This window comes from Hydra vulgaris, chromosome 01 (assembly GCF_038396675.1).
Source record: "Hydra vulgaris chromosome 01, alternate assembly HydraT2T_AEP".
Taxonomy (NCBI): domain Eukaryota; kingdom Metazoa; phylum Cnidaria; class Hydrozoa; order Anthoathecata; family Hydridae; genus Hydra; species Hydra vulgaris.
In genome coordinates this window covers 42,524,088-42,548,768 of record NC_088920.1, presented here as the reverse complement: position 1 = coordinate 42,548,768, position 24,681 = coordinate 42,524,088, and the positions used below count along the sequence as shown (strand labels likewise).

General features: G+C 28.3%; 2 protein-coding genes across 2 annotated transcripts; one reads left to right on the top strand and one right to left on the bottom strand.

The window, feature by feature from the left end:
• Window positions 1–319: 319 nt before the first annotated feature.
• Window positions 320–796, bottom strand: LOC136074424 (uncharacterized). Its single transcript, XM_065786742.1, has one exon. The coding sequence runs from the start codon at window positions 794–796 to the stop codon at window positions 320–322; it is 477 nt and encodes a 158-aa protein (XP_065642814.1).
• Window positions 797–8,969: 8,173 nt separating this feature from the next.
• LOC101238600 (uncharacterized) lies at window positions 8,970–15,795 on the top strand. The gene is made up of 6 exons (XM_065788224.1): window positions 8,970–9,108; window positions 9,680–9,881; window positions 11,360–11,646; window positions 11,723–12,005; window positions 12,230–12,693; window positions 15,229–15,795. Exons 1-6 carry the CDS (start codon window positions 9,060–9,062, stop codon window positions 15,633–15,635), a joined length of 1,692 nt encoding a protein of 563 aa, XP_065644296.1. The 5' UTR covers window positions 8,970–9,059; the 3' UTR covers window positions 15,636–15,795.
• Window positions 15,796–24,681: the final 8,886 nt, after the last annotated feature.

Below are 24,681 nucleotides of genomic sequence, written 5' to 3'. Positions count from 1 at the left end.
AATATACAAATTCCTATTAACAAACATCTAATTGCAAAAACACCGACTTATTTCAGTTTTCAATTCTGTGTCTAAACAATAAAAGCACTTAAATGTGAAGACGATAAAATATCTACTTAATTTTTTAAAAATAAGTTCACTTAACTAATGTAACTAATACCTTTATTAGCTCTCTTGATCAACTAAAGAAAATAAATCTTAATTAAACTTACTTGATATAAAATGATAAAAATCTGTCTCGGTTATCTACATTCTTACCTTTAATATTGATAACCAAATCATTATCACGACGTCTATAGCGTGGATAACCATTATAACCTTATACTGTGTTATCATTAAATTCTTTAGGATAGTTTTTGCTGCACACCCCATCTTTCATGCAGGGAGAATTCGGATTCAGTATGCCACACGGACAGTGAATCATGCAAGTTTTAACGTCATAAAGATCACAATTAACAATCAGATCTGGATTTTCTGTAGATATTAAATTATTGATATCATGTGCTGTTTCAAGCTTATCATCATTTGCAAAGTGAAGTAAATTATGCACATGTGGCAAACCATGCTTTTGAAATTTAATAACCTGAACATGTGTTACAACTTTCCCTAATACACTGTGCTTAAAAATGTCATTGAGAAGGTTATTTAATTTGAGTTTAAATACTTGAGTAACCAAGTCAGGTATATCATTTGCTGTCTGACCTGAATATAAATTTTCAGTTATCTCGCGCCATTTTGGGTTGCAAGTGAAAATAATAAAAAGATCTGGTTTACCATACTTTTTAATTATAGCCATTGCACCTTCAAAGTTTTCTTTTTAAGCTCTAGGACTTCCAACATAAGTTGATGACAAAACTACAACACACCCTGGTCTAACATTATGATCATTTCCAAGGTTGTTTACATGTTTGTGTAAGGCATCATACTGCTTGCTTCTCAGTTTGTTTTGGTTATTTCTGATAAAAGCAAGGCACTCGCCTTCAATTTTAACATACGTATTAACAGTATATTGCTGAAACAATATGCTTCTTTTTTGCCATAAAAGAGTGAAAAAAAAATTGTCTGACTGAGAGTTTATATTTGTAATACTGAGATAATGTAACATGGTTTCTAACCAAGGTAGCACATTCAGGGTTGTGAACCAATTGAATTTGCGAACCAGCATCACCCTTTGGAAAAAATAGAGGATAAACCATAGGATCTAAGTTGGCAGACATACTTGATATAGTTTTAAGAAGATGACCTCTTGGGTAAGTAACAACTTCTCTGGAAGCTACCTTTCCATTATGGCAACATTATGCTGACAAATATAATTCATTTCTCCTAATTACTATCTGGAATAGTTAAAACTTCTTACTATACAATAGGCCGGGTGAATAAAAAAAGCAATTGTTTTTACTCATTAATTAGTCAGTTTTACGTGAATAAAAACTACGATAGTTTTGTACAAATTTTTATTCACGTAAAGTTAAGCAATTTACTTAGTAATTGCTCAGCTTTGCATGAGTAAAAACTTAATCAAAATTGCTAAAAATTTTATTCACGTAAAGCTAACCAATTACCGAGTAAACGCAATTGCTTTTTTTTATTCACCCGGGCGAATGCATTCTTTCATATCTAGCAGCATTTCAAGCATTTTGTTGATTATTAATTACAACTCGCCTTAGCCTATCTCTTTCATTTCTGCGACGATTATTTTCAACTCGCCTAACCAATCTCTCCTCGTTTGGGTTCGAATTATATGCTGCTTGCCGAGCAGCTTTTCTAGCATTTTGTCGCTTATTAATTTCATTTCGTTTAAGCCTAACTCTTTCATTTCTGTGACAATTAACTTGCCTACTAACATTTCCATTTTCTAAACTAATATATGTTTCTAGCCTAATATCATCCATTTAAACTTCACTTTTAATTTAAAGTAGTAACAAAAAAATATTAAACGAATTTCGAAGATTGTGATCTTTCCTATATAATTTTTTTTTTACTCTAAATAGCACACACAAATAATTTTTATATATAATAAACTGTCATTTAAAATAAATTATACAATAATCTTATGACTTTAAAAAAATATATATATCAGCTAAGGGATGTTTGAAAAAAAATTAACTTAACTAATAAAAAGAAGAAAATTTATTGTAATATTTCTAATCTAATAAATAATAATTAATTTTCAAAAGGTAAAAAGTTTTGACAGCGTGCATCTTGAGAACGCGCTCTTTTAAATTCAGAAAAGCCTAGTAACTAATTAAAACTATTTTAAAAACGAAAGCGAAACGATGCTAAACTTTAAACGTTAACTCTTGCAATTATATTTAAGATTAAATAACAAGTTTTAAAAAAAATTGCTTTTAAAAAAAAATCATTGAAGAAAGAAAAGAAATATGTCAAAAAAGCTTCCTAGGCCTGTAATACCACAGATAGAGTTAGGTAGGAAACAGATTTTACTACTTATATTATAGGTTTAATTTGGTAATCATCAACGAAATAGTTCATTAGTGCTTGAGTAAAATCAATTTTCAATTTAATTACGTGTTAATTATATAAATAAAAAACTGTACCTATACTAATGAAATATGAAATAAAAATATTGATTTTGAGTTAGTAGGGGATGATCATTTAAAGAGTAGAAATAGTGGATTGTTTACTCCTGTGGTACACACAATATCATCGGGTAAAGTTTATATTGTTGCAACATGGCTACTACAAATATTATAACTTTCATATCTTTCTTTAATTTTTTTTTAAGAATAAGAAAAAACAGACAAAATAAAACATGTTTAGATTTCCAGTTGGAAATTGTCAAAAGATGTTTGTGGACTTTCTTGTAACATGACTACTCCAATGTTGAAAACTTTTGGTTATACTACATCAGGTAAGATACTAAATCAGCAAAACACTTCACCAAAATTGTTGCTTCTAATTGTTTTTGTAATATGTATGACATGCTTTTAATCAAAGGTATATAAAAATGGTATGCAATAAAATGCCAATTCATTTGAGTTAGTAAGTTTTTTTTTTTTACATCGGTTTTTTAATGTTTAATTTTTACAAACAGAAAAATTTTTTTTTTAAATTTTGGCTGCACAAGAAGAAATAAGAGAGACCCAAAAGTTACATTCAGCTTTGTTGCACAGCATTCAGCAACAAATTAATGCAACACAAGGCATTATGGAGGAACAAATTGAATTAAACTTACCTCTTAAAACAATTGTTGATGTGAAAGCTTTTGAAGATAAGTTGAAAGATGAAGATGTGAAAAAGTATTTGGTAATTATTAAGGTTTTCTTACATTCATCATATATTAAATAACGGTTATATTGTTAGATATATCAAGTTGGATATTAGTAAATCCCTTTTATATGTTTTCAGTGGGAAACATTATGTCTTCATGGGAGACACTACAGTGGAAGACATTATGTCTTCATGGGAGACAAACGATTTCAAAAAGTCATAAAAAATAATACATCATTAGCAAGACTTCAAATTTATTACTAGTACATCATGAATGTAGTCTTTAAATTCAATCGGTCAAGATGTTGAACTTTCAGGGCACTAGCCTAGTGCCATAAAATAGTGCCATAGGGATTTATTAAATACCCAATTGTTGTTTAATGATAAAGTATCGTCTCAAATATGAATCCAATCATTTAATATTTATGTGTATAAACTATGCTGTTAAATAAAAATTATTTTTATTATTTATTAACTGAATTCATTAAATTATGAGTTTAAATATTGGTAGTGATATGGTGAACCCCATTAGTAATTTGAAGGAAACTGGGTTATGTTTAGGGGTTCAACTAATTTGATGAGGGGTACACAAACAGAGCTTACACAACCCCTAAATGTTAAGTGATTTTATTATCTTCTTTTTTAAATCATGTAATTAAAAAATAATAATTTTTGAATCAATATATCACCTTAATTTATATCACCTTATTTACTATATAATCTAATATATCATATATAATGTAATATATCACCTTAATTTACTTATTTGATTCTATAATTTGTTTTTGTAATTTTTATTGTCAGGTTCAGGTCCTTGTAAATAATGGTGGCACGAATCTAACAAATTTTGTAAGAAGGAACATAAAGTATTTATTTTCTAAAAAACTGGCATGAAAATATATCCTAACTGGCCAAAAAAATAAAAAACCATTTCAGCCATTGCAGCTATTTCAAATAATGTTTGTAAGTTTATTATATGCTCTCCTTATTTTTTTCTTTTATTGCGTAATTTTTATTAATTTTTTTATTGTCATATTATGTAGTGAAAAGAACATTGGTATTTTTACCCTATCCCATGTCATTAATACTTTTTTTTCAAAATATCTTGAACTTTTGACATATATTTAAGACTTATTAAGAATTAAAGTGTCTAAAAAAATGGCTAGTTAAGATCATCCAAAAGTTTGGCTTAAGTTGACCTTAACACTTTAATATAAAATGTTGTGATTTGATTTACAAGGTATACCTACTAAATCAAATCATAATATTTATAGTAATATGTCGAGACCACCTAAAGCCATACATTTGGATAAAATATATTGCAAAAGAAATGTTACTATAGCAACATTTCTTTTGCAATTTCTTTTAACTAACGTATGTTTAGGTGCTGCAAAAAAATAACTATCAAACAAAACAAAATTTATCAAAAAAACTTCTTGAAGAAGCACTTTCAGGCAAAGACGGCCGAAAAAACGAATTTCGAATGCAGCATCAAACACGGAAAAAACGGAAAAAACGAATTTCGAATGCAGCATCAAACACGGAAAAGAACATGTAGAATGTACATAATGCAGCAGGAAACATGTAACGTAAAGAATACTGCAGAGAACGCTTGTATATATATGTTTATTACATATGTAATAATAGTTTATTTTATTGATAAAACGTACATGTATATGCCCTTGTGTTTTAAATTTGCATGTAAAACATTTAACTTTTAAAACTTTATGAAAAATTATCATGATTAAATTAATCATTTAATTTGTTTAAAATGAAAAATTTGCTTTAAACGAATTATCGTTAATTTAAGGTATAAAAAATCTAAGTTATTCATAGTAAAAAATAATTAAGTATATCCGGGAAAAATCAGAGTTCAATACGGGAAAAAAGAAAAGCAGCCGATAAACTTTTCGTTTTTTTTTTTTTTATTCAGCCCGTATCGTCCCCCGTTTGAGTCCCTTATGGTTGTGCTTGCTGGGAAGTATTTATTTATAAATTTTATCAACACACATAATTATTCAATTTCTTTTTCAAAATAACTTTTTTCTATCTTATTTCTGTTATGCGTTATACTTCGATGTCAGCGAGAAAAATGTTAACTACCGTAATAAAATTATAACTGCGTAAAAAAAGTTTGTTAACGTCAATTTGAATGTTTGTTAACGTCATTCGAACTTTTAAACCTAAACTCATTTCACAATTTAAACGTGGAATGTATAGAAATTGTAAAATTTGGTCAAGTATTCCCTAAATTAACGTGTTTATTTTTTCGTTTCAAATCTCATTTTAAATCCAATTCTAATACGATAGATTTAATCTTAACGCTTTGCGCAATAATGCGCAACTTAAGTTGTTAGTTAACTTAAGCCTAAAAAGAATGTGTGTAATTTTTGGAACAAGGTAAAACACCCAGTGTTCGCCATGCGACCTAGTCTTCGCCACTTGATCTTTAAAAGAATTCTGTGTCTTAATTTTTAAAGTTGAGATTGTCAACCGACGAAAGTTAAACTTTCGCCGGTTGATAATCCGACTTGTTTTTCCCTGATTTTGACTCAAATATCTAAACTGCTAACAATAACCACTTTATTGACTAAGTAATTAGAATTTTGGAAACGAGCGGGGCTAAAATTCGTCCAGTATTTGATAGAGGAAAAAATTAACATTGACATAAAAGACAACATAGCGGCAATTTTAAAGAAGTCCATTGAAAAAACTCAGCTACTATCTTATTCTTTGGCACTTTTTTTCCCCTGGAAATTCACTAATAAGAATGTCGACATCAATACTTTCCGAGAGGTCATTTTCTTTACACATTAGAGAAAGTTGACTTCAACACGTCTGATTGTGCTACAAAGGTTATTTTTATTAGAATAAGTTTAGAAAATGAACGCTATCCTGTACAAATTATTCATCATTATACACAACAAAATTTGGAAGGCAATTTCAACATTTGAAACCAGATTTCAAATTGCTTTCAATAATTTTATTGTATAGTTCTGAAAGTGCCTCACAGTTTTCCTCAGCAGTCAAGTAGTGAACATTTACTTTAATGAGATTTTTACATTTTTTTTTTTTTAGCGCATCAGAATCAATAATTTTTTTTTGCGCATCAGAATCAATAATTTTTAATTCTCTAAGGAAGGAATATTGATTTCCAATAAATGTATAAGATTCTGCACGTTTTGTCAATTCAAACAATAATGAGTCCACAATAGGAAGGAACGTATTTATATTCAACTTTTACTTTTATTTAAATGTGTTTCCGTTTTTGTTCCCTTTTTTTTTTTTAATTGTATTGTAAATCAAGACATCTACCCTTGGCTTTCAAATAGATTATAAAAGATTGTCATAAAGGCTTTATGACGTAGTCATAGTAAACTTTCAAAGTAAAATTTGAAAGAATTATTATATTAAAATTAAGTTTTACACATTTAAAAAATATTTTTTTAAAGTTGATTCATAGATCTATTCAAAAAATATTCCTTTCTGTCACATTTCCTAATATTTTTTCTATTAGAGCTCTGTTTTTGTATGTTGCGAAATTGCAACTTAAAAATATCGTAATGTTTTTTTTCTAGATTAGATGCCTCCTTGCATTAGAGAATAGTAAAAATCCTACCTCTTTTCTATGTATTCACTTTTTACTATTTAATAAATGATAAAGTAGAGTCTTGTAAATGATAAAGTAGACTTAAAGTAAACTATGTAAGAAAAGAAGATACTACTAGTCTGCTCAAACAGTTGAAAGTCTTCAAGAAATTATATTATAAAGTTATAAACATTTTCATCTCTTTCAGTTACTATCTTTTTACGAGACATTTTCCAAACACTCTAAAACAACTTACTTTTATCACATTGCCTTTAAAGTTTGTTTATAATAGCCACTTTGGTAGCTAAACATAAAGTTATCCTGCAAGACATAAAATCAAGCGGTTTTAGTTAAGAGCTTTTTTTGCAAATCCCTTATTTATGGATTTATTACTGTTTTAGCAAGATATATATTAATACCATTTGACTGTAGGATCTTTTTCATTTTATTTAGTCTTTCGAGAAGGTTGTTCCAAATAATTGCCAAAAAAATTGTCTCTGGGTGCTCCATTTACTTGTTTAGTCCTTGGGCATCAACACTTATAAAATAGCTAAATTCTAATGCACATGTGTATTTAGCGTCCTGAATAATCGTAAAATATAATTACTTTCTCATTCGGCTAACACACTGCCGTACTTAAATCCATAGTTTAAATATTTTATTTTGTTTTCAATTTTTTTATAATAAACATGATTTTGTAGGTGTTGTGGTTTATCCTCCTCCAAAGGAATGAAGGAATTTGAGTGAAAGTCAGAAGAAGTCAAGTTAGAAAGATGGCATAGGGAAAGCGGACAGATATTGCACTAGTTGTTAGAATGTGCAATAAACATGATTTTTTTGAAATTTTTTTTTTTATTAAGATGATTTTGTGCTTTTTATTTTTATTTATATTAAATATGGTTATGCTAAACCTGACAAAAGGCACGTATACAACCTTTCATCTATGCCAAAAAAAATTGCGACTTTTTAATTTCTGGCTAATATTAACTTTTAATGGGGGCAGTTTTATTTAATTACAACAGTTTTACAATGTTTACGACCGTTGAGGTTGACTGCACGTAAAAAATGCCGTCATCATATCGACGCATTTTAAGTTGATCTTTAAGCGCTACCTAAAATATATACAACTATAAAATTATATATGATTATATACCAATATGCTATAGATTACAAATAAAAATTTTAATTTTAATTTACCCTAAAGTTAATTATCTTTAGTTTCAGATATCTAAATTTAATATCAAAATATGAACGCCAAGAAGTTTTTTATAATAGAAAAGCATCTTATTCGTCCAGAACCTATGTAATGTAGCATAATAGTTTAGTCAATAGAAACTATTTAATAAAAAAAAAACATTTGTACAAAGCCTAACTCAGAAATTATTTTTGAAAAAAAATTCCAAGTAGATTCAGGCTATATCTGTCTTCGGATTAATTCAATTTTCATGGCATAACACTTCTATTGCTTACGTATAGTGCTAGTTATCGCTTACGTAAAAAAAGAAAAGTGGTTAATAGCCTATCAATTTCTTTACAAAACGTAGAGAACAAATATTTTTTTATAGTTATCAATTTTTTAAATATTAATAATAAATTCTAATGCTATTCTAATAATAAATTCTAATGCTACTTTTTTAATGTAGTAACATTCTACATATCCAAGTTTACTGTAGATATCTTATATGATGTTTTATTATGTTTGTTTTTGCAAACATTTTATAATAAAACATTAAAAAGCAATTTTTATGACTTTTTTTTTTATATATATAATCATTAGTCAAAGTGTTTTCAATAAACTTAAATTAATCATCTTTTAAAGATAAATTTTAATGTCTTCCAGAAAAAAAGCATTAAAAAATGTGAAAAAAATGTGTCTAAACTTAAGTTTTTATTAAAACGGATTCAGTGCAATATTTTGGGCATTTAAAAAAATAGTTGACGATGCTAATCAAAGCATTTGACAATTAAATTGATAATGATGTAAAACTTTTTTATAAAATCAAATAAAATTAATTAATTTATTTGTAATTGAAAGACTAATGACTAAATAATTGCTCGTAAAGATTTAATAAGGGTACTTAACATTAACGTCAATTATGTTTGTGGTAACTCTTAAGCAGTTTAATTTCATTACCATGGAAATGTGACCCGCAATGCGAAACAAAAGTATCATTTTTTTACGCGGTTTACATTTAATAAAATTTCACTGATTTAATTGTCTAACATTTAGCAAGAAGAAATGTGTTTGCCCAAACACATCGTGTTGCTAATTATTTTAGGCATAACAAGTAAGTTTTTTTTTTGTTTTTCCGAAAGGTATGAGATGTTTTTCATGTGTACTTTTAACAACATAAAAATAAAAAGATATTTTGCTTCTGTTTGGAAATATTAAATATTATTGTACCAGGAATTTTTAAGAAAATCAAAGATAAAAATACTTTATAATCAAAAATACTTTTATAAAAACCTGAACTCTGCAGGCATGTATGCAGTAGTCATGTACCCAGTTTTTGGGTGTTTAAGTAACTTTCGTATGTAAAGCAAATATCAAACTTGTATACGTTTATGCTAATGTCCGAAAAGAAAGCTATAGCATAAAATACAGTTGTCAAAGCCTAGGAACAAAGATATCTAAAAATAAATCTCACCAACGCAAACGCAAAAAAGTAAAATACGTTTAAGCTTTACTAAATGTTTTAATATTTATTAACAAGAACCTGCTAATATTGAAAAATTTTAAAATTTCTTAAAGTTTCATAACTGGTTGTAAACATAATAGATAATTACAAAAATAAATTATATAAAGTTAAATTTCTTTATATATAATTTATAACTATTTAATATATATTTTTTTTATAGTTTCTGCCGAAGCAATCGATGGTCGACAAAATGTTATCTTAATAAGTGACGTCAACCCTAAAATTCTCGGTAGAAAAGTTCTTTCTGAGATAATTTACAAATTACCTCTGGATCGTTTTCGAATTAGTGCTTACAGTACAAATGGATACTCTCAGCAATTATATGAGTTTAGTTCTAGAAGTTGCTTATTACATAAGTTATCGTAAGCTGTATAACTTTTTTATTTATTTAATTTAATTGACAGAAAGTAATATATATATATATATATATATATATATATATATATATATATATATATATATATATATATATATATATACATATACATATATATATATGAATATATATATATATATATATATATATATATATATATATATATATATATATATATATATATATATATACATATATATATATATATATATATATATATATATATATATATATACATATACATATATATATACATATATATACATATACATATATATACATATATATATATATATATATATATATATATATATATATATATATATATATATATATATATATATATATATATATATATATATATATATATATATATACAGTGCCGGTTTTAGCACTACCAGCGCCCTGGGCGAGATTTCTACGGCGCCCCTAGCTCAATTTAACCACATTCAAAAAAAAGGCAAAGGGTAAAATAACCAATTAGTTTCGCCCCTTTATATTCGGCGTCCTGGGCCATTGCCCAACCAGGCCCTACCCTAACGCCGCCACTGTATACATATATATATATATATATATATATATATATATATATATATATATATATATATATATATATATATATATATATATATGTATACATATTTATACATATACATATATATATATATATATATATATATATATATATATATATAATATATATATATATATATATATATATATATATATATATGTATACATATTTATACATATACATATATATATATATATATATATATATATATATATATATATATATATATATATATATATATATATATATATATATATATATGTATACATATTTATACATATACATATATATATATATATATATATATATATATATATATATATATTTATATATATATATACATATACATATATATATATATATATATATATATACATATATATATATATATATATATATATATATATATATATACATATATATATTTATATATATATATATATATACATATACATATATATATATATATATATATATATACATATATATATATATATATATATATACATATATATATATATATATACACATATATGTATATGTATGCATATATATGTATGTATATGTATGCATATATATGTATGTATATGTATGCATATATATGTATATATACGTGTATGTATATGTTTGCATATATATGTATGTATATGTATGCATATATATGTATATATATGTATATGTATATGTATGCATATACGTGTATGTATATGCATGCATATATATGTATATATATATGTATATTTACATAACTGTATATATATGTTTATATATGTATATATACCATAGATCAATAAAGTCAGATTTATTAATCTTTTTATTCTGATTTGACTTGTCTTATTTTTCCATCTAATTTTATTTTATTGTTTAACCTACAGTATTCAATATTTCAGTGTCTCCAAAACAAGAAAAAGACCATTAAATGAAACATTTACAGAAAGCTTGGAAGAAATTATCGACTTTAAAAATGAATCTAGTATTATTGTAGTTATTACTGATAAAAAACTGACTAAAATAGAAATTGAGTTTTTTACAAATATCCCTGCAATGCTAGAAAACCCAACTAATGTTTATGTTTTGCAAATCGGAGACAAGGACAAAGATTTACAAATTAATGATGTACATTTTATTCACGAAAAATCCGTTGATGATATTATTTCTCGTCTACCATTTTTGGAAGGTGAGGAGTTTATTTTTAATTTTGTAAATTTTTTGTCTCAAAGTTTTTAAAAACATAATTTTGTTTTAAAATTTAGCAAAGCGTCAGGTATGTGTTATGAATGCTAATAAAAAACCTTTGTTTGATGAATGTCAGCGTCTTTGCGATTGCATCAATGGCAGATTAGTGAATTGCAAACGTGTGCGTCGCGAGTTTTCTTCTATGTCGTTGGACGATAGACTTTTATATATAAATACCCTAAAAGAATTTTCTACAAATCCAAAGTATGTTAAGTTATACGAGGAGTATATTGACTACCACCAAAAATTTTTTTGGTCGGGGCTTCATGGTGCTGCACAATTCTTTCCTTGGCATAGAAGGTATTAATTGTACGGTTGTTTCTATGTTTTACTTATATTTTTACGTTTTATACAATGTTTTCGTCAAAATTTAAAAATAATACTATTAATTGTGACAAAAACTTCTTTACTTCTTTTATTGTTTTAGTTATGATAATTAATTGTAATTAGGAATAAAATCCTTCAATTGTTTTGTATCTAAAAATTGTTTTAATTATTTTGTTTATATGCTGCTTTCGCTTTAGTTATATGCTAGTTTTTGAAAACTTTCTTCGAACTATTGATTGCCGTGTAACAATTCCGGTTTGGAACTGGGCTTTATTTTCACACGTGGTTTGGAAAACTACACCGAGTTATCATATGTGGGACAATCATGGAGGCTTTGGGGGAAATGGTGAGAAAACCGAAGCTTACTGTGTTAGAGAAGGAACATTTGGTAGAAACAGTTGGAATACGTCGCGTCGAGACGATTGGATAGGTGTTGGGAGAGATACTTGTGTTGGATTACAACAAAATTCCGAAACAAAAGATTGCATTGAAACAACTTTTAATCCAGAATTTAGCAGATGTCTGCGAAGGAGATTCAATAGAAGTGTTCCTTCCATTAGTTTAGTTTTAGAGGTCATAAATAATTTTGGCATCGAAGAATTTAAAAGGTTTGAATCAATTGTTCGTGACGATTGGCATAATCAAATACACAATAGTGTTGGTAAGATTTATAAAATGAATATTTAATCTTTTTATTTTATAAAATTTGTAGATTTTGTTCATGTTTTACTTTACTATGTTCTGCATTTCAATTCTTGGTGTATTTTATTATGATACACGATTTAAAGTTTAAATTTAAAGCCAAAACTAAAAAAAAAAAAAAATTTAAATTTAACTATTCTGTTTTAAATGATACTTATTTTAAATAATAATTATTACATAATAAATTGGTTTTACAAACAAAACTATATTTATTGCCATATAGTTAACAAATAATAGATTTTAAAGTCGTCTAAGTTTGAAGCATTTAATAAAATTATACTATGAGTGATCGTCAATTTTGTTTGTACTTATGAACATACGTTTGCATAAGTTAGTTAACATCCCTTCCCCTTCTTCTTTCTCCCATAAATGTGTGTACATAATATAGCGTTTGTATTTTGATCTCTTATCAAGGGTAACAAAGGGTGTTTCAGTCCCACTGCTTTTTTTCTTATTTAAATTTGTGTTTTTTAATTTAATATTTTTATAACGTACGTATTAACAAATTAAAACTGCAAAAAATTAAAAAAAAATAAATTGGTAGTGTGAAAACATCAAAAAAAGACATTCAAGAAAGTATACTTCCTTATTTTTGACTAAGTATACATTTATAAATTCAATATTTATCTCAACTGGCTAATAATCAGTTTACAAATCTGTAGAATTTAACTGATCTAGAAAGTCAGTATCAGATATAACTATTTTTAATTTGATAGCTTGCAAATAACTTGTAATTACGCGAGAACATTAAAATGTTTATGAAAAGTCATAATAACATAGATGTTGTTTATTTAATGGTAATTCCGGTAACATTTTTTCGTCTGCTAGGTATATAGTTTGAAATAAGTAATTTCTAGACGCCTAAAATAAAAAGCGCTCTCAGCTAAGGAAAATGCGTTTTCAACTAATAAAAACACACTTTAAATAAATTGTGGTATTTTTAATTTTTTTTTTTATCTTAAGAAAATAATTGTTATAAAAAAATTTATGAATAACATTTCATTTTGTTATGTTACTTGTATAACAAAACAGGTTATACTAAAGACTTTACGAATTGGGGTCAATTCCTAAAACCCAACTAAAAACAGTGACTTTAAGTGTCACTTAGCGTAGATGAGGTCATTTTCAAGATATTGCGTAGTAGTCAGTTATAAGTTTAAACAATAGAGATTTTTCCGTTAAACATGTGGTTTGCATGATAAACAATCAGATTGTTTATTGGGAAAATTTTTTTGTTTGAGTGAGGTCTACTGTGGATCGCATTAAAGCTCAAATTTTGGCTTTATAAAAACTATTATTTTTGTATATATTTAAAAAAATCATTAATTTTTTTTAAACACAATTAGAAACTGTTTTATTAAACAAACATAAAGTTTCATTTATTTTATTTAATTTACCGCCTAAGTTAAAGATAGTCAAAGTTTATAATTTTTAAAAATTTATGTAAATTTTACTGACTCGATTTATCTACACTACACAGTAGGCCGGGTGAATAAAAAAAAGCAATTGCTTTTACTCAGTAATTGTTCAGTTTAACGTGAATAAAATCTTTAGCAATTTGATCAAATTTCAAAATTCGCGTAAAGCGGAGCGTTTTTGAAGCAAATTGTTTAACTTTACGTGGATAAAAATTTGAGCAATTTTGCTCAAATTTTTATTCACGTAAAGTTGAAAAATTACTTCAAAAACGAGTAAAAGCAATTGCTTTTTTTGATTCACTTGGCCTAGTGATTCAAAGTGTATTTAAAAACATATTAAACCAATTATAGAAATTACTTTAATATGTTTTTATCATACTGATTTCTGTTATAAAAACAAACAAGTTCTTTCAATTTAAATTTTGTTATTCCTTAATTCGAATTTAAGTTCTTTTAATTTAAATACTTAAATCTTATAACTATTCTTATACTTAAATCTTTCTTAATTAATTACCTTTATTCATAAAACATTTTTAGATTTAAGATTTTTACATTTAAAAAATTACAAAAGTAATAGTAATTTTAATAATGCAAGAAGTTTACTGATTAAAAAGTTATAGAGTTATTAAATTAATAAAGCAAATGTTACATTTTAATATAATCACTAAAACAAACACGCACAACCTCATTATAGCACACAAATCCTCATTATAAGATTCTACAAATAAAATGAAGGGGAGGGGGTGAATCCTTAAAAAGTACCGACTGGTTCCTTTACCCGACTGAATTGTATCAAATACCAGACAGCCGATTTTTTTTTTGCAATGTTTATATTTAAGTATACTCAAACAGTTTTAAAAATGATAAGTTTTTTTCTTAAAGACTTTCGAAACTTTTTAGAAAAAATTTATGTCTTTAATAAAAATTATACTTTTACGTTTTATACTTAATATCAGTCCTTACCTCAAAAACTGACTTCTTCCTCCTTCTCAACTGCGTACGTTCACTATGGATAATTCAATAAATTTTAAGCAAAAATTTAAAAATTGCTAACATTGAACAATTTAACTTTATAGGCGGTCACATGTTAACCACATATGCATCATACTCACCTGAGTTTTGGTCTCATCATGCAATGCTAGATGCGATTTGGTATGAATGGCAAATTAAATGTAAAAAATGCATTCGTCAGGGATTTTCTGGAACTAAAGAGCGTCTTATAGGATTTAAACCTGTTCGTTATAGGCACGAATATGTCGATCCTTTAAATCTTGACACCTGTGGAATAAAAGTAATTTATGATCAAATTTTTACGCTTACTTCATCAGAGAAACCTACAGAAAAAGAGACAGAAGTAAAAGAAACATTAAAAAATAAAAACAAAAATGAAAACGACCAAAATAATTTGTTTAATGATGAAGAAAAAGTTGACAAACGGTTTAAAGAGGCGCCAATAGAAGACAGCAACAGTAACTTTTATTAAAAAAAAAAACAATAATTTTTATCAAATCAATGATAACCACGAATTAATATAATCTGTGTAAATAACATTAAATAGTTTGTAACGTTTTTAATTTCTATACAATTATTTGTTTTTTCAGTATTAAATTATCTTTTTAAAAAAAATGTTCTTTGGAGGTTTTATATATGTATTTTTTTTTATATCTAAAATTGTTTATTATGTAAAACTACTTAATTTAATTAATTTGTATGAGTGTGAAAACAAGTCATTAAAGCATTAAAAAAAAACAATTTTAATCTATTAGCAGGTGAGCATTTTATTCTAATTGCATGTAACATGAGATTAGATTTCTAATAAAGAGTCGCCGACTATAAGAACCGGGAACTCACAGTCGCTGAATGTGACTAAAATCCTTTTTTTTTTTCACATATTTGTTTTGTATGACAGACACAATAAAACGTTTAGAAAATTTTGACCTAAATTACTTTGTTCGGCCATGGTGATACATTAAAACTTGAAAAAAAATTACGTCAATTCTGTTTATTTTGTTTAAAGAAGTAATAACTAAACTATTCACTTTTGTTTATAATAACCTAAAGTTTTATAAAAAACATTTAAAAAAGTCGAAAAATTTTTCTTTTTTTAGACTTTTTCTAGACTTTTTAGTACAAAAGCTAAGACATTAAAAAAACTTTTTTTTAACATCTTCACTTCCAACAAGGCTGCAAGTAATAAAAAAGTACAAACTTTGAATGGTTGAAAGATATTAAAGATAACATAGCTAGATGAATTTTTTTACACAAATTGATAAATGTGGGTCTAATCTCTTATTAAAGCAATAAAAATGTATGTAGGCACATTGGTGTTTTAAGATCAGTTGTTTAAAACACGTTTTTGAAAAAATTTGTTTAAACTTTACATTGATGTTAATTTTGAAGCAAAAAGATTTAAAAAATAAATATAGTTGAAATATGTATATAACTGCAGTCTACCAATTGCAAAAATAAAAAAAATAAAAATGTGAAGGCTGTCATTTACAATAAAAAAAAAATAACAAATATAAACTTGAAATATTCATTTATTCAAATAGTTTCATAATATTTTTGCAATATTAACTTATTTGTGCATGTTTTACTAAGTTTAGTTAAATTAATCTGTTTATATATTTTGGGAAACCTTCATGACATACTTTAAAAACTACATGCTACGTAAATTAAACAAAAAATATTTACAGTATCGGACAAAACGAGTGCAACCAAACAATGCTAATTTAGTTTCTTTATATAAAAGAGCTGCATTTTTTCAATTTAGAGAAATAACTATGTAACTGTTTAGAGACAAAGTTCTTCAAGTTTTATTCATCACAAAGTTCATTATTTGTACACGAAAATTAATAAATTAATCAAAAGTATTAAAAAAAGTTGATTTCCTTCTGGACAAAACAAGTGCAACTCGACAAAATGTTGACCAAGCTGTATTTCACTATCAATATTTCGTGGCGAATCCTTTTTTGTCGATCACAGCCTTGCATCTTCGAGTCATAGATTCGATCAGGTGATTAATGAAACTTTGTGGAATCGCTGCCCAGGCCTTTTGGATTTGTTCAAACAGTTGATCCTTATTACGTACACCTTCACGATTAATTCTGCGGTTGACGATCTCCCACAGGTTCTCGATAGGGTTGAGATCCGGAGATTGAGGCGGCCAATCCATCACCGATAGGAGGTTGTCTTGAAACCACTGCTTGACTACTTTTGCAGTGTGTTTCGGATCGTTGTCTTGCTGAAAAACCCATTTTATTGGCATATTCCATTCAGCATGAGGTAACATAACATCTTTCAGGATATTTTTATACATAAAACGGTCCATTATTCCATCGTTTTGATGTGTAGGACCTAGACCGTTAGCAGAAAAACGCCCCCAGACCATTACATAGCCTCCACCATGCTTCACGATCTTATGGCAGTAACGTAAATCGAGGCGTTTTCCGGCCGGTCGACGTACACGGCAAATGCCATCGCTCCCAATGATGTTGAACTTCAATTCATCACTGAACAGGACAGTTCGCCATTTCTGCACATTCCAGTCAATATGAGATGTAGCAAACAGGAGTCTTTTCTTCTGGTTTTTTAGTAAAACCAGCAGTTTCTTTGCAGGGCGTCGAGAAAACAATCCGGCTTCAACAGCACGTCGTCTGATTGTTCAGTCCGATACAGGCAGCTCTAATTGCTTTTGTATCTTGACTGATGATATCCAGGGATCCTTCTTGACGGATCCTACGATCATAGAATCCTCTCTAGAAGTAGTGGAACGCGGTCTTAATACGATATTTGAAACATAGTCTTGATACGGTCCATTTTTTCACGCGATATTTATCACAAATACTTTTTTGTGACATTCCACTTACATAATCGTCAATAATTTTCTTTCTTAGTTCCAATCCAAGACTGTCGGAAGCCATTTTTTCACTTGAAGTCATAAAAATAATAAAAATAAATAATCACGCTTCTCAAAGCTTACCGTGTTACATTTACCTTGTGATGATACAATAATGCTCTGTGGAACACAACGTCTTGGTTGGATGTGGACTGTATTGAGGTAATGAAACACTTGTTGTATTTCACTTCTTGTATTGATGTTCTTCGATAAAACACTTTGATAAAACTCACTTCAATAAACTGTCTTGATATTACTGACTGATTGACTTCCATAAACTGACTGAATTACATGTCGATTTACATGTCTCTTATAAAGTAAAATGAACCTGTGTGAACCTGTTCTGGAAGATTCTAGATGCTTCTTTTTGATGCATCTGGAAGCTTCTGGATGCTTCTGAATGTTTCTGGAAACTTCTGGATGCTACTGGATGCTTCCAGATGCTTCTTCTGGAAACTTCTGGAAGCTTCTGCATGCTTCTGGAAACTTCTGGAAACTTCTGGATACTTCTTTTAATTATTAAAAAACTTCCGTGACGTTGACCAGACTTAAGAAAATGAAACAAACCAAAAAAGTTGCACTTGTTTTGTCCGCTGTAAAATGGCACTTGTCAACGAAATTCTGCCTGTGTGCTGTCACCTGTCAGCTGATTGCTCATGTCATGGCATGCTATGACTCCAGACTCCTGAACTGTTTGCTGTGGTAGTATAGTTCGTTTCGTTTTTAGGACATGTAAAATTAGGAACACTTTTTAGCATTGTTCAATGTTGGTTGCAAATGTTTTGTCCAATACTGTATATGTCAATAATATGTTAACAATAGTTTTTCAAGATATTCTCACCTTTATTAAAGTTGCCAGTAGTAATAATGAAATATAATCTTGTATTTCTTGAAATAGGTGTTGTGGTTTAATTGATTACATGGTTTGTCATTTAATTTCATTTTTCTCATAGTTTCAAATTTTCTCTATTTGAAACAGTTTTTCTTACATGCATCTTCGTAATCTATTCACGAAACACTGATATTATCACAAAACACTGACGCAATGATGTCATCAGCCCAGTGACGCATTGAGGTTTAGCGTCGTGAGGGTACTAGGGGAATGAGTTGGGGGCAACAGGGTTGGGAGTGGCATATTAACCCCCAGAAAAAATTTTTTATTTGAGAATTACATTTATGATTAACATATTTTATCGATGCTTTTATGTGCCTTTTATCATAACTATTAGGTACGTTTAAGACACTAAACAATCTAAAGTTTGAGTTTGCTAAGTTTACTTTGATTAAAAGTTATTGGACTTCTGACAACTATAAGGCGTTGTATGGACGTCTTAGGGGCGTCTGTGCCCACCGGGTTGAAGTAAAATGATTTAATGACAGTTCAAAGTCTATGCTCTCAGCAAGCTCACCTTTGGTTAAAATTAATGTAAACCCAAAAAGACATTGTTTTTTCATTGTTGATTACAGATAATTTTTGATAATTTTAGTCTAAAATGTAAAATAATGAGTCAAGTCAATTTGGTAGAGTATAGACAAGTTAGGAAAACATGATGTCATCTATTTCTCTATTGAAAATGGATGTATATTTTTCATTTGTAGTCCAGTCGTCATTGATGGAGATATTGATGCATACGCATCGTTGAAAATAGCGATTAGGTTTTAAATGGGGAGAGGATACCATACGGGTTTTTCTCGAAAACATTTTTAACACATAAAAACAAATCTATATTGTCCTTATGTTGAAATCAGTTAATTTATAACTTTTTGTTTTCCTCCTTTAAAAAATAGTTGTTTACCATTTACAAAGTCATTGTAATTTTTTGAACATCTGTCACTGTACCGTCAAAGTATTTTTGATACACCGAACTATGTTAAAAATGCATTGGCTGTGTACATTATGACTATAAGAAATATTTTCTCAAAAAAAAAGATTACGTTTTGTTGTCTGCAACAAAATTTTAAAGATGGTTCGTTGATACCTAGTTTTAATTTCTTTTAAGATAAACACAGAACTTTTTTAATAAGAAACTTGCATATTAGGGGGCGCCAGTTAACTGGCTTAAGGAACTTGGGAGGCAGCATATGCCTTAGGGTGAATCAGCATATAATACTATATTTTAAATAATATTATAGTACATTATAATCAGTATTTCATTATTAAAAATGGTCTACATAACTTAAAAACATGAGTTCCACAAAATTAATGGTAAAAAAATTCACTATGCGGTAAAGAAATCATGAATATTAGTTCGTATCATTTGATACAGTATTTTCCAGAACATGAAATTGTGAAAATAATTTTAGATTAGCAAAAATAATTTTAGATTAGCTCCACCGTAGAGATCTATTGTATAATAGTACTAAATTTGTATTTGACCAGCTCATTCTTTCTTTGAATGATTTAGGTAAAAGTTTTTCAAACACGACAAAATTTAAGAAGAGAAACAGACAACTATCGGGTGGGAAATATGCTAGCAAATAGCTACCTTTTTAGCGTGACAAAGAGCAACACAATTACCGGGTTTTTCATCCATTTAAAACAACCATGACATCCATTTGAAACGACCATGACATTCATTTAAAACAACCATGACATTAATTTAAAATATTGTGACAATCAATTAAAACAATCGTGATTTTCAATTAAAACGTTTAACGCATGCGCAATCTCAACGTTCTATGTTATTCAAAAAAAAGTTTTTATTTATATATTTACTTATCTAATTTATATAAATTTATTTTCATTAATATTATATCAATTTATTTTAATTTAATGGAATTTATTTTAATTTTAATTGGATGCCATATTTGTTGCAATGGATGCAAAACCCGGTATGTGTGTACGCCTTACTTAGAAAATACACTGAGAGGCTTGATATTGAGAGATGTGTATTCTATAAAAAAAGAAAAGGGGAATGGTGTCACAGCAAATACACAAACAATGAGATATTAAAGAAAAAGAAGTGAAATTGTCCAAATGGAGATTCGAACCACGGTCATTACGAGTATGAAGAGAACGCCTCATCCAAAGCAGGTACCCAGTAAGCATAGATCGTTTTTAAAACGTTTAAAAACGTTAATAATCATTTTAATATGTTTTTTAAACGTTTTAAAAACGTCTTGCGCTTACTGGGTAAATGCCTAGTTACTGATTTAGACAGAATAAATATTATTATATAATAAATAGGTGTTAATCATCATGCATGTTTTAAATTAGGCTGTCAAAAATTGCAAAAATCCTTGCCCGGGTACCCGTTGAACAATATTTTTTATAAAAGTTGTACCGTAAAATCGCCTTTAAGTTCGGTCACTATGTAACTTCGGTTATTTAAGAAAAAATATAAAAAAAGCACGCAAAACTCAAGTTTTTCAAACTTTTTTTCTCAAATGATATTTGTAATTAGTTCGTAAATATGAATCTATAAAAAATGATAATGTTTATATGCAACCTGCTGAAATAATTTTTTAGCAATACAACAATTTGAAAAAATGCATACAACTAAAATCTAAAATAAGCAAATTATTAAAGTAAACGATCAAATTTAATCGTAATATTATTAAGAATCACCAAACTAATAATATTTACAAGAAAAAATTATTAATTTCAGAAAATGAACTACTTTTTTTATAAAAATTAGTAAAAATTTGAAATACTCTAACTTCGGTCATTCACGGATCAACAACGAAGGAGACAATTAGCAGTAATATTGTGAAATGTTGATAAGTGTTGCGAATGTAAAATTTACCGGTACCATTACCTGTAAATTTACCAGTAAATTTTGACATTTTTATAACGGATACACACCATGGTATTCTATTTGAATAACAAATTTGTTCACAACTTCAAACTTAACTGACGGTTCTTTGAGTTCTAAAAAATGTCAAGCTTGAGATATTTTGTTTGGAGATAAAATTACAGCTCAAAGATAATTATGGATGCGTTGCGAATCCTGTGGCGATTGGTTGTATGGATCTTGCTGTTCTACTATAGTCAACGATGCGTGCAAGAATTTCCAATAAACTTAAAAAGATTATTTAAAGCAAAATAGTGTTTTTTTGTAATTGAAAAAACTTTTTTAAATAAATTAAAAAATATATTTTTAATTTTATTAACCAGTGGCGTAGTAAATATGATAATGGCCAAAGTAATAAAAGAGTTGACTAATTACAATAAAAATTAAAAATACTACTACTTATATTTAAAAAGGTCTTTTTTTTATGCGCTCCTTCTTGTTTTTTTTGGTGCCCTAAAAAACTTTTTTTTTTTTGATCCCGGGGTGACGCTTTTTTAAGTTATTGGTATTACCTGAACTTATATCATAATTTTACAATAAAACAACATTTAAAAATTAGTTTTCGTGTTTTGTGACGTTAAGTTTGTGATAAGTTATTAGTATTTAGGGGAAAGGCGCCTATGATGGCATACTTAACTTTGAAGCTTCATTATTCAGTATCCTGAAGACCAATAATAAAAGTTTTGATATGGATACATTCCTTGTTACATCTACAACAATAATTACCTTGGGAGTTTTCATCAGTTTTATTTCATCAGATGGCATAGGGGAGGATGGGGCTAGTTAGGATCGAGGGTAACTTAATGATTTCATTTAACCTTAGATTCTTCCCTCAGAAAAGACAGAAATTACTTGAAACCATCCTAATTTACCATTTCATGCTACACATGCTAAATTACCATTTCATGCTACATGCATCGCTTTCTTTTAACTTTACTTAAAAATAAGTTTTTCTTATAAAAAAAAAAGGTTTTCCCAACTCGTCAATATTTCAACACCCCCAACTCGTCAGTATGCCATCGTGGGTAAAAGTCATCATTTTCATTAAAACAAGCTGTGTCTGCTTTGTTCAAAAGATAAAATTAAAGTAACTATTCCACTAAATGCACAAAACCTGAATATAAAATGCATGAAAATTTCATTTCTGCACAGTTAATAGTAAAATCACAATCTTAAATATATGAAGGAAATAAAACTACAACAGCACATCCCAAAATCACTAAAACTAATGTAAATTCAGTATAGTCATGTAGGTCTAATCATTTTTTTACCAAAACCAATTTTAATGGAAATATGACCGGTATGCCATCATAGGCGCTATGCCATCATAGGCGCCTTTCCCCTAAATAGCGGCCGAACTTATGAGATGGTATTGAAAGTTCGGTCAAAGTAGATAGTTCGGTCAAAGTAGATGTTTTCATTTTAAATTAAATATTGGGTACTAGTTTTTTTTCTTTTAATTTTTTCTTTTTTTACAATATCAATTATAAATATAATTTTCTGTATGTTTCAGGAAAAAAAAATTGAAATTTTTTTTATTTATGGGTGATAAATATATGTTGAAAGCTTAAGTGACCGAACTAAGGCGATTTTACATACTTATAAAAAATAAAAAACAATAAAAACGTCTTAACCAATGCTGCCATTCATTTAAAATTTCACTTAAATCTAAACTTCAATTTACATTAAGTGTCCAGGTTACACAACTCCCAATTACGGTTAAGAAAAACTAAAATGTCTACTGTTTCAGGTGCCAATGATGCACGCCGTCGATTGACCACATGTCCACCAGTTGAAAAAGCGCACTCTGCTGGCACAGAAGTCACTATGCACATGTATATGCGAGCCAAAATAGAAAGCTTTGGGTAGCATTTGGTATTATCTTGCTAAAACTCTAAGATATTTCTGTTGACAATCAATGGGTTTCCGAAAGGTAAGACGCTAATACATGTATACGTCCAAACCCTTCGTTGGTTGTGCACAGCAATGCTAGTTCATAAAAACATTCTCCTTCGGTAAGTCCGGTTCTAAATGATCCCGTGCTCGCTTTGGCATCGGTTCTTCTGCTATTACTATATTTTTTTCCAATACTGACATAACAATAGCTTCCATTTCAGCTCTAATGGCGGAGTATGTTTCATTTCGAATAGGGTCTTTGAAAAATTTTAAAAGCTTATAACGTGGATAACAGATGCTCTTGGTCCAGGTAGTACACTGAATCCTTCCGGATTATATCGCTTTGTTATTTCAGTAGCAATGACATTCCTGCAATTATTGGCAACAGTGCATTCGTCAAGTTTTGCTGCTCCAACATTTTTTAGAACAATAGACAACAGTGGATAAACTAATGACAACGAAGGATATTTCTGACCAGATCACAGTTGTTACCTGCTTTAATGGTTTCAGAATGGGTATAATGGCTTGCGCAAGCAACCAGTTTTTATCCGTCATTTGTAGAGTTGACGCATTTCTTTTTGTTGTAAAATTTCGGCCAGACATCACGGCTCCAATTACCTATCGTAGCTTCACTAGCCGCTCTAACATGTCCAACGTGGAATTCCATCGAGTAGAGCAGTCTATGATAACTTCCAATGTTTTTTTACCATCCTTAGATCTCAGTGGTGCTTGTTTGTTACGCAATTCCTGCATTGCTACCATACTTCGCTTGAAGTGTGCTGCCAATTGCCTTGCAGCCCGAATCACATTCACAATTGCTAGAAGTTTCAGACCAGCTCCAATGGCTAACTGTAGTGTGTGCGCAAAACAGCGTTGATCCGACCATTCATCAAGAAAGTCCATTGCACGGTTTATATTTGAACCGTTATCATGGACTGTAG